This window comes from Purpureocillium takamizusanense, chromosome 9, assembly GCF_022605165.1.
Source record: "Purpureocillium takamizusanense chromosome 9, complete sequence".
NCBI classification, from domain to species: domain Eukaryota; kingdom Fungi; phylum Ascomycota; class Sordariomycetes; order Hypocreales; family Ophiocordycipitaceae; genus Purpureocillium; species Purpureocillium takamizusanense.
Window position 1 is genome coordinate 7288 of NC_063076.1, and position 11630 is coordinate 18917.

The window sequence follows — 11630 nt, forward strand, 5'->3', positions numbered from 1 at the left end:
CGCCTCATTATCGACATCGGCTTACTCCTTAAAATAGGCTAAATAGTACTACCCTCTAAATTTGTTTGTAACTGTATCACCTCTTTGCCAGTCCCATGGATCTAGAGGCTGTTTTTCTGAGGCCTGGGCAACTTCCCACAAAAGATCCGTTTCCCTACACTGGTGCTCGACCCCGATTCCATCTACACCTTGCTTAATAATGCTCCCAGCGTCGTCTGTATGTAGCCAGGGTGGCTCGATAGTATCATCTCCAGAGCATATAATATACTAAGATAAAACATAAAGCATTAGCAGATATCCAGACCAAATTTTATCTGTATACCAGACCTGTGCTAGATATCCAAGGCAGTGTGGTGCGTGACTTTCATGTAGAAATCGCTCAGCCGAGTCGTTTCGACTATTGTAATGGTGTGAAGCGTTATTGAGCGTGGCGCCCTCGTGGCTAGGGAGCCTTTCTTGTAGCATTGCACGCATAAGAGTTAGGCAATGCAGAGCGTGAAACATTGATATTCCCATCTTCAGCTCAAAGGTCTCGTTATGCTTGACCATGATGAATCCTTCCTTCTGAGGCAAGAGTGCGGACAACCAGGCACGGTCATTGTCGCGTGATATACCCTCCAGAGCTTGAACCTGTCGAAACGCCCGAGAGGTAAGTGGAAGACCATTCAGCTGGCCGGGAGGTTGGATGTCCTGATGCCTGTCCCTGTATATATGGAACGCGATGCTCGATTGGCTGTGAAAGAAGGCAACGAGTAACACTAAGCCCAGAGATATAATAGCCGCGGCTGCATTATATCTTGCCCTTGAAGAAGGCATTTTCGATACTCTAGGAAAGACGAACTATAGGGAAGGGCAAGAGTTGTGGCGTAAGTTGACCTTGTGTCTCAGTGAGGAGGCTTGGAAGAGAGTTGGTTGAAAAGGCAGCGTATATACTGAAGTGTCGGTCCCAAGCCAGTCTTAGATTTGATCGGTCCGGCTTCTGCAGCTTCGAGTGCGGCCGTGACGGTTACATTGCGTCTTGGTCAGTGCAGCGGCAGCAAAGGTTCTGAGCGAGGTACCGGATCTAACAGCGCATGCGTAAATAATCACGCACCACCCTTGCCTCTCAATACTGGAAGAGGTATAGCCAAGTTTTCTTTAAGTACCACAAGTATAAGATACCTTGCTGGTACGTTACCCCGCGAGGCCATTACCTGCCTCCTGAAAATCTTGGGACGTACGTATATGCCTTATCAATTAGGTGCAAGTTTCGGGTAGCCTCCGTCATATCAATGCAAGCAAATACCAACGTACTCTCCTTCTACATTGTCAGGCCGCGCCTCTTAATACACGCCTCTTTACCCACCTCACTTCAGATCGTAAGTAAATCACGACATATCTAGTTTTTCTCTTTAAATGCCTGTCTATCCTTGGTATGGATATGAGCATCTTTGCACGCTTTGGCTTCTTGAAACGCGCAGCCTTTGACAACGACGAGGAGCGAGGATCCTTCCTTAGTCGGCGACATGGCGCCCTATCGAATGATACGCACCCGACAGTCTGGATCAAGTGGCTTCTTGTAGTCTCTTGCAGCATGAACCTGCTTCTATTCTTTACGACGCAGAGTAGGCATAGCACGTTATCGTCACAGGTGCTATACTGTACGTGCCTATCAATTTCTCATCATGCTTCTAGAATATTAATACCTTACTTAGCTCCAGCGCAAGATGCTGTCCGTTATAAGATCCAAAAGTTTCACAGAGGATTTGGAGAAGACAAAACGATATACCAAGGGGCGCCTTCCCCGGAAGTGGACGAGGCCTGGAAAGCGCTATATGACTGTGCGTTTTCGCATAAAGCCCCTGTTCAAAGTAATTGGAAAGGCGGAAACTGATACACAATGGTCAGCTATTGGTATCATTAGAATCCCAAGGTCTGAAGCAGAGCGCCTTCCGAACCAGACCTATCCTTTCATAGGAGACAGTGGGTATTATATCGCAGAACTTGCAGTGTTTCATCAGCTTCACTGCCTGGTAAGTGATAACCCAGTCTTGCCTGGAATCGTCGTTCGTTGATGTCGTTGTAGAATGCTATCCGAATTGGCCTAGCAAGGGCCTACTACGAGAAGGTTTTCAACCTCAGCGACTTTGACCCCCTTGAAGGCTCCTATGGGAGGGACCATTTGAGCCATTGCTTAGATGCCCTTCGTGAGGCTGTCATGTGTGCCTCGGACATCAGCGTCATTACTTGGAAGTGGAACAGCAAGGCTCAGAAATCCCTAGGGCACGGTGATATTGTCCACTCTTGTCGCAGCTTTGAGGATATACGCGATTGGTCTGCCAGACACAAAGCCACATTGAAATTTGACAACACTGTATTTGTGGAGAACGACCTCATGATCCCCGAATTCTGATATGCTATGCACGTTTATATCAAGAGAAAGATTCATCAGGCAACATCTATCTAGGGCGTTCCTAAGCAAATAATCTTCTTATGCATTGAATATCGTGCGAATTTGAGCTTTATTGCTTCAAAACTATGAGGTTGAGGTCTGGGAACAAACGAACCGCAGTATTCGGCTCGTGAGATCCTCAACGTGCTGTCTCTCCCTAAAATAGTGGCCCTCCCTTGGATAAATAACAAACTCAAAGGGCACGTCTGCCTCGTCCAAGGCTCGCCGAAAACCGTGTGCTTGTGAGATTGGTACTCGAAGATCCCGTTCTCCATGAAGCATAAGCATGGATGGAATTCTACCGTCCCTCAGCGCGTTCTTAAGTTCCCAGAGCGGGGAATCTTGCCGCCCCGTAGTGTCAGACTTTTGCTTTGTCCATGGAGATCCGCCTGCATGTTCTGCCTGTGAGTATCCGAGGTCAGACACGAGGGTCATGCTGTCCCAGTCTGTGATGCCGGCACCAGCTACAACCCCTCTGTATTTCCATCCGAAGCCATGAGTGCCGTTGCGAACGGCGGAGAGATATGCAAGGTTGCCACCTTGTGACCAGCCAGCGGCTACCACACGAGTTTTGTCGGTGTATCCTAGTTCGATAGCATGCTGGACCATAGCAACGATATCATCATGTGCACCTCCACCACCACATGCGTAATTAGCAAATGTCTCCCCCTTACCACTGCTTCCACGGTAGTTAGGGATGAGGATGCCGAATCCTTGTAACAAGAGGGATTGTATCAAAATGTAATACGGGTCGAAGATGTCAAATGCGTCAGTGTTGCGACAATACGGCCCTCCGTGTATAATGATTAAAGTTGGGAGAGGCGTTTTCGGTCCGCCGTCGCTGGAGCTGTGCTGCCTCGGTACGAGGAATAGGCCATCGAGTCTCACTTTATCGTCAAGAGACGCGCAACTTAGGAAGCAGCAGTGACCGAACTGCGTACCGGCAAATGCTGCGCCGTGATCTGAGAGTTGCAAGGCGTTTCCTTCATCCACGGTACAAAACACCTCAGTTGGATGATTCACATCTCCCTCAGAATATACCAAGGCTGTGCGCTGGCTGCAGACAAGATCAAAGTCTACAACGCGTTTCTTCTGACAGAGAATGGTTTTCCCACCGAGGAAAAGAAGTCGATCCTCAGGACCGTGTTCAACGTGCACTACAACCTTGCTGCCCGCTGCGGCAAGATCATGCGCACAATCGACGTCGCCATGAGCTACCTTTTGGTAGTTCCCTTTCTCACTGACCGAGTAGATCGCCGTTCCAGATGTGCCTTCTTCGGGCTTGTTATTCGCAAGAAAGAAGAGGTCTATACTGGGCCATACCATCTTCCACACTTCTCCAGGGAAGTGACAGACTTGACGGATATGCATCGTCGCCAGCTCCAGAATCCACAACGTAGTGCCGTAGAGGTATGCACTCTCTGCATGAGGGGTCCGGTGTGTAGTGACAGCAATTTTGCCACCAGTACAGCTCCAAGAAAAGCCAGTAACGTGGGTGTCTGTTCCAAATGCTGCCCGCGTGGTGCCAGAATCAAGGTCTAACAGCCATAGGTGCGCGCGGTCCCAGTCACGGCCCCAGACAATCGCGTCTTCCCCTGCTGCCTCCCTAGCTCGCCTCAGTGGCGACTTCTCGGCGGCTGCCACAAACGCAATGCTTTTCCCGTCGGGGCTGAATTCGAAGGCTGTGATCTGCGCCTCATTGCTCTGCGGCGTTGTCGCCTTCGGATCAGAATCAGAACCGTCCACACTCACAACATAAATCGCGCACGCACGGCCTTGTGCACCACGATCGGACATAAATGCAACATGACGCCCATCTGGCGACCAGCAGGGCATTCGATCGTTGTATGAGCCATCCGTGAGTGGACGCGCCGACTTTTCGGTTTCTGTCTCGGCGATCCAGATAGCTGCGGTGGTGTATTGCCCCTTTCTGTGGTTCCATTTCAGTCTTGTGGAGTACACCACTTTAGACCCGTCTGGCGAGAGCTTCAGTGTTGCCGGTACGACAAGATCCAAAGTGTCCTGAATCAAGGCTGTCACTTTCTCAGTCATGGTGGTGGTTTGTACGGTGGAGATACGTCAGAAGAAAACTGTTTCCTGGCACCTGTTGTGAAATTTCCACTTGCTCGTTCATTTTGGGCCCCTTCCTCCCCTTTATACCCTACTCACCCCGCTCATAAGCGGCAGGAACAACAACTACGTAGCTAAGTGCGGTTGTCGATCACGTGTCGCATTTGCACTTATACGCGGGGACGTGTGAGACAAATCAAGACGAGAAGCAAGCGTGGTCTCTTCTCTTGATCGACTCTGGTTGAACGACAGTTGAGGAGTGAGAATACATACCCTTCGCTACTGCTATTATTTATTTCCCGTAAATCCGAACTAGGCTGTTGAGTTCAGCGAGACGCCAGCGTATACAGCAATTGCGTCTCGTGGCTGGTCGTCCATTACCACGCCACCGCAATGCATGATATGACACAATTGATCATACCGCCGGTCCACACCCCGAGCGATCTGCGGAGCGCGGAACTTCCTGAGCCAGTAGAAATTGCAGTGCGCCACCTGCCATCCCCATATGCTGTATCAGAATCGCCTCGTACGCCCAATTAGTGCAACGTCTTCCGTGGTAATGGGCAGTGTGCCATTGCTATCGGCCCAGTACGGCAAGGGCCCAGGTCCGGAACTGTTGAACCCGGCCGTGAGCTCATGGTCGCGGCATTATCAGTCTTCCGCCACTATAATTGTATACAGGAACATGGCAGAATTGAGATACAAAGTACTCAGGTTCATCCCCCACAAACAAGCTACAGGGTCACGTATATTCACAGAAAATGTTATCTGGTTGAATCGCCGCTAGTCTAACAAAAGCATAATGAGATATACAACTGAAACTCAGGCCGGTGGCTGACGTGCCGGAACCAGATAGGATGACGGGTACATCTGGGCTCGTCTACTCAGTGGTTTGGGGAGAGGGGGAGTTGGGCTCATAGTACAGTTCCGCGTTGCTGCCGGTCGGCTCTTGCGTCCATCGCAGCAGCGGTCCCAGTCGGGCATATCACCGTCGACATCAACCTGCGCGCTGCGCCCTGAGCAGGTCATAGTCACATCGGGATACCTTTATCGGGCTAGTTTACAGTTGGGAGTTGGGTTCATGTATGTACTCATGCAAGACTTGTACATGTACATAGTCATACCAAAGCTTCTGCAAGATGTGGCTCTCTGGCGCAATACCCGTCTCTTATTAGTATAACCCCGACGTCCCTCGTAACATCAACCTGCGCTTGTCTTACGGCTGCTTCGCTATGGCAAGATCGGCATCGGAAAGGATGATCCAACGGTTCAGCTGAATCGCCCTCCTAGGCATACCTCCCTAGCGCAGCACACCTGAGTAATCGATGATGGCCTCCTCTGTCGCAAGTCGTGTCAGGTGCGCCTGCTCAAGGACAGAAAGCCAGATGATGATGCTGTTGGTCGAGGGCGATCGACGCAGCACGACCTGGGCAATGGCGATCAGCGGAAACACGCCGAGGTTCTTACAGCGGAGCTCCCTTATTGTAGATCGACGTCCCAAGTTAGGCAGTATGTTAGTAGCTTTCACATGTTGTGATAGCTCACTTTCCTGCAGGTAACCTTGTGTTAGACGATGCCAATTTGCTATAGCAAATACTGTGATTCGCTCAAAAGAAGACGAATCCAGGCTACGATAGAGCTAAATGACCTGCATATGCAAAGCATATGGCCGTCTATCAAGGCCGATGGCGCGTGATATTTTCGTGCAAGCGCCATTAGTCCAGTCGTAAGATGTACACCTCCGCTATCCATCTACGCGACACAGCATAGGACGCCCGTGGTGGTCTTCTTCTTCCTTTACGCCGCCGTTCTGGCTCTCTGGGCTGCAATAAATTGGCACGGCATCTTTCCTATCGGAGGGATCACGAGACCGGTCCGAAGTTGCCATAGCCAGCACTACCAGATATACTTGTTCTTGCGAGACTCCCTTATACACAGTATCAGAACCATCTCGACTAGACGGCTTATGTTGGCCGTTGCGTTCCAAATCAGGCAAAGGCTCACCTATCATGGTGAATGGGAACTTGGGTGTGTTGACAGGATAAATGCCGAGATCAACGGTTTCATCTGTGTGTCCAACCTGAACAGGTGATGGTCAGTCAGCTTTCTCAGTTCGTATGTCCAAACACTATACCTTGGGGAACTTTTGCTTGTCGAGGTAAGCTTGAGCTTGCACTCGGCTGAGACATGAAGAACCAACTGCATCATTACCGGCATAGATGATCCGTCATAATTCACGGAGCATCTAGGGCCAGGACTGCATGAGTCTCCTAGTTGGGTTGGGTATTGGGTTCTTGCAGTAGCAAGCATGCCGCGCGTAAAAGAGCCGTCTAGGAAATACTGGTACTCATCAAGGCTTCAATCGATCCTCATAATACGCAGGCAGCATCAATTCACGCCATGTATGGGCCATTGCCGGAGTCACGCAGACACTGGGAAACATTTTCACATAAATGAAGCCTATATCGTTTCAATTTTCCAAAACTGTCCTATAAGAATTACACTTGCTTCTTCACCACCTTTAAAATTATATTGAGCTTTAAATTCCTTGCCTCTAAGTTTTTCACATATCAAGATGAAGAACATTCTCACTTGGATCATGGTCCTTGAGGCTGCTTGCATCGGTGTCCTATCCCGTCCACTGACAGAGGGCGTACGTGCTACTGTTGTACGGTATCGCATAAGTGCTAATCGTCGTATAGGAAGCCATTAATGTGCTGAGCGGAAACGGAGGTTCGACACCTCAGGCGGACAAGGTGACGCAGCGTGTAAGTTGATATGATATTCCAGTCTGGCTGGCCTGATCTAAATATAATATTACAGGATACCGTTGATGTACTCAATGGAAACTCAGGCTGGTCACCTCCAGTAACTCCCAATAATGTACAGAATGGGAATTGAGTCTGGCGGCCTCCGCTACGAAGGGTGAAATGTTGCGTGAGTCGATCTGAGCTCCCACCTGGTCAAGCTGGTCTTAACGTCAGGCAACATAGGATGTCGTCGATATGCTGAATGCAAACTCCTGATGGACGCTTTCTGCGGACAAGGAACTTGCCTTTAACGAGACCGGATAGCTGCGGAAGAAGAAGTATGTTCTAGTTAGTCATAGGCTGGGTATCTCAAAGCAAACGCTGCGCTCATATCTAGTGGATTAAGATGGCCACTTATTGAGTGCATATACTTAGCTCTTGGCAAGTTCTTTACTTGGATTCTTGAATTTCAATTTTGATAGTTGAGTGCTTCATGATCTCAAGACTGCTACGAACCAATTTATTCTAGTCAAGCTGCATGCTTTTTGATATAGCGCCAGTGTGTGCTTCCCCAATCACGTAGCGTTAGATCCTTCCCAATACCTTGCACGAAACCTATCCAAGCAATAATTACAACCGTAAAGCCGCGACTCGAAGAGCTTAAGCATGACTGGTATTTCTGCTTATGCTGGCTATAATACTAGATATGGCTGGTTCGCGGTTTAGGCATCCTTATGTTGATCATTGATATACCGTGAGAAAGCTATACATAGCTTAGCGGCTTCGTTAGCATTGAATCCCGCCGCAGTTCTCAGCCCGCCGCCCGCAGCCCGCAGCTCATGCAGCGTTGGCATTTGGCCGATCCTACCCATCGGGCAGACAATCAATAATACCACGCAAGGCAGGCACATAACAGGTAGTTACTTTGAAGCCGGTGAGTCTATGTCAGTCAATCCTTTCAATCAGAAAAAGGCAGATAGATACGCAGTGATGGTAGTGGATTGTAAATGCATAGGGTTACTACTTCACCTCGACACAACTGGTCTATAGACTATATTTTCATCAAGAAGAAACCGCAATACACTCTTCACTCTAGTTCGGGACATTCATCCAGCATGTTTAAGCATTCTTTACCGCTCCTGGCGCTCACTACTTTCGTACTCACTACTAACGCCAAGCCCTCGCTGGCAATTTCGGAAGGATGGCCTACGTCTTGGAAGCCTGCAGACGGCGAGATGGACACCTTCACAATCGTATTGACAATGCAGAATATCGAGCATCTAGAGTCCATGCTGCTATCAGTCTCAACCCCAGGTGCGAACCTATACGGTCATTATATGGATGTAGAGGAAGTCAACGCTATCTTCGCGCCTTCACATGCGGCTATTGAAAGCGTGATTAGTTGGCTACATTCATATAACATTACCGACTATGTTATTGACGGAGCATTCATTGACTTCAGAGCCAACATCCGTACTGCAGACGCGCTTTTGCATGCATCTTATCGCTACTACAATAGAAGTGGTGACACGAAGCTAGGGACACTCTCCTATTCCATTCCGGACGATCTCCGAAAGCACGTAGCTCTCGTGTATCCGGGCACCTACTTTAGTGGTGCAAGCACTGCATATACTGGGCCTCTGCAAGAGGAAAGCGATGTCAAGGCCACCAGAACGTCTGCAGATGAGCCTTGTCAGACATCCATCACGCCACCCTGTCTGAAGTCCATGTATAACGTGGGAGGATATATACCTGATAAACAGGCTGGCAGCAGGCTCGGTTTTGCGAGCTTTTTAAATCAGTCTGCTATCTACGCCGACCTGCTTCAGTTCGAGGACCAATTCCACATCCAGCCACAAAATTTCACGGTAGAAGTCATAGCCGGCGGTATTGACAACCAGAGCACTACACAATTCGCAGAGGCAAACCTGGATGTCCAGACGCTGATCGGCATGGCGCACCCACTCCCAGTTATAGAATACATAACTGGCGGCTCACCGTAAGTCCTTCTACTTGCGTAATTTCGGGCAAAAGGCTGATCAGATCGAGACCATTCATTCCAAACATCGATCACAAAACCGCGTCTCGTAACTTCAACGAACCTTGGGTCCCATACTATAGGCATTTGCTATCGAAACCGAATCATGAACTGCCACAGGTGCTCTCCCACTCCTACGGGGAGCAAGAGGATGTAAATACGACCCCCACTTGTCTCTATCACTGTTGACTGATGCCTTTAGTCCGTTCCGTATGATTACGCAGTGCTCACCTGTAACCTCGTTGGCTTGATGGGTCTCCGTGGCATTACAATCCTCCAGTCTTCTGGTGACAGCGGTGTCGGGAGTGGCTGTCTTGCACCCGACTTCGCTACTGTCGAGTTCTATCCAATCTTCCCGGCGAGCTGCCCATGGTTGACAAGCGTAGGCGGCACTTCCCAAGTGACTCCAGAGAGGGCGTGGGAAGGCAGTTCGGGAGGTTTCAGCAAGTATTTTTCGCGCCCGGCCTACCAGGATACCGCTGTCGAACAGTATCTTGAGACGGTAGACCCGAAAACTTACGACTATTACAAGAATTACACGAACTGGTCAGGCCGCGGCATCCCTGACGTGGCTGCCCACAGCCTCTCCCCGAGCTATCAGGTCGTCTATCGCGGCCAGCTTTCGAGTAGCGGAGGTACCAGTGCCTCTGCGCCGGTGTGGGCCGCTGTTGTAGCGCTCTTGAACGATGCCCGGCTACGTTCCGGAAAGCCGAGCCTAGGTTGGCTTAACCCACTGCTATACGCGGTTGGCTATAGGGCTCTCAACGACATTGTGGACGGCTTCACGTTCGGCTGTAACGGTACGAATCCGGGTACCGGGGCAAAGGAACCAGACGGCGCCGGAATCGTGCCTTGGGCGCAATGGAACGCAACTGTTGGGTGGGATACTACGACAGGCTTCGGAACGCCAGACTTTCAGAAACTGAAAGACTTGGTTCTCAGCATATGAGATGCAAGACGCGAATATAAAATCTCACACTTCACTTCACTTCACTTCACTTCACTATACCCTTGGCGTATATTTATCCTGAACTCAGATTCACCCAAATATCCCTACCGTGGCGGAGCATTGCTATGGCCAAACTCGTTTCGTGCAAATATACTGCTATGGCGAATGTGTATCTCATACACTCGACAATAGAGAGCAGCGATATGCTATTGAGTCGCCATGGCGGGCTATGCGCATGACCCTGCCTGTTTCAAGGGGCGAGGTTGCCGCATGTTCCCATCGGGATGCTGGCCTGAGGAATTCTCTGGTCTGCAGACTACGGGACGATGGCTTGTGCATTTGGTTGGTATAGGGACTCGAGAGACGGGCCCAACGGCGACTTGTTGACTTAATCATGGCACAGCATCACCACCAGGTTTGAGGTTGCACGCCTACCTGAGCTTCAAAGGGAAGGAATCCGTGGCAACTAGGGACACCTGTGGGCGGCTTCATTCGACCTGATTTGAGGCCGAATAAATTGCCGTACAGCTGTGCATCGCGGGTCGCGTGAATTGATGTACGGAATCCCTTGAGCGGGGAGTGAGGAACCAGCGTTAGCGTCCTCTTTTATTCTCCTTCCTCGTTTGCCTTGGCGGCCGTGGACGTCTCATGCCATGCGCGACTTGTGATGGCGGCGAAGAGGGGCAAGGGATCAACGAAAGCATTGCTCTACAGCGCAGCGTGCCCCGTTCCTTGGGGAGCACGAGATTGGCGCGATGGCGAACTGCTGTCGCTATATCGACTCAGCGGTGAAGATGCATCGTGCCAGGTAAAGGTTCAATGGCTCGTAGGTTGATGCTTTTGTGATGAGGGCCGGTCGCGTCCGACGACGTCGCGGTCTGCCCACAACATAGAGCATCCATCCTCAGTCGTGAGCCGGGAAGGCTGAGGCAGCGACAAGCGATCGGCTGCGCACTCGTCAGCGGCCATCGTCAGCGAGTTAGCCGGAGAGCAATATGCCTTATTTTGTGCGAATCTCGCCGGCGTTTGTGACGCTGCAATCCGGACTCGGGGTCGTGTTAGCGATTCAACGACATTACTTCCCGGTGTCGCCCTCAGCCCAGGGTAGGAACAACAGCTGCAACACCAGGGCAGGCAGTATCTCACTCGCTCACGATCATGCTTTGCGTCAGGTCGGGTATGTCGGCCCTGAAGATGACTTGTGAGCGTCGCAGCATGGTCGCGATGGGCGACTCGTTGGTGAACCTGTGTCGTAGCGGCGGTGCAAAGTTTCAGCGCCCTACTAACCAGAATGGCCTCGCCCATGCTCACAACGACGGCGCTGTGCGTGAGGGCCGTTCACCCGCCGTGCAAACGGTACAAAATTACGCAATGCGTCGGCTTCGGTCTCAT

General features: G+C 50.5%; 1 protein-coding gene across 1 annotated transcript; it reads left to right on the forward strand.

Moving 5' to 3' along the window:
• Nucleotides 1-1215: 1215 nt before the first annotated feature.
• JDV02_008781 (uncharacterized protein) lies at nucleotides 1216-2392 on the forward strand (the record flags this gene model as incomplete). Its single annotated transcript, XM_047990411.1, has 4 exons — nucleotides 1216-1640; nucleotides 1695-1820; nucleotides 1888-2012; nucleotides 2066-2392. The coding sequence occupies exons 1-4, from the start codon at nucleotides 1415-1417 to the stop codon at nucleotides 2390-2392; spliced, it is 804 nt and encodes a 267-aa protein (XP_047846418.1). The 5' UTR covers nucleotides 1216-1414.
• Between the last annotated feature and the right edge of the window lie 9238 nt (nucleotides 2393-11630).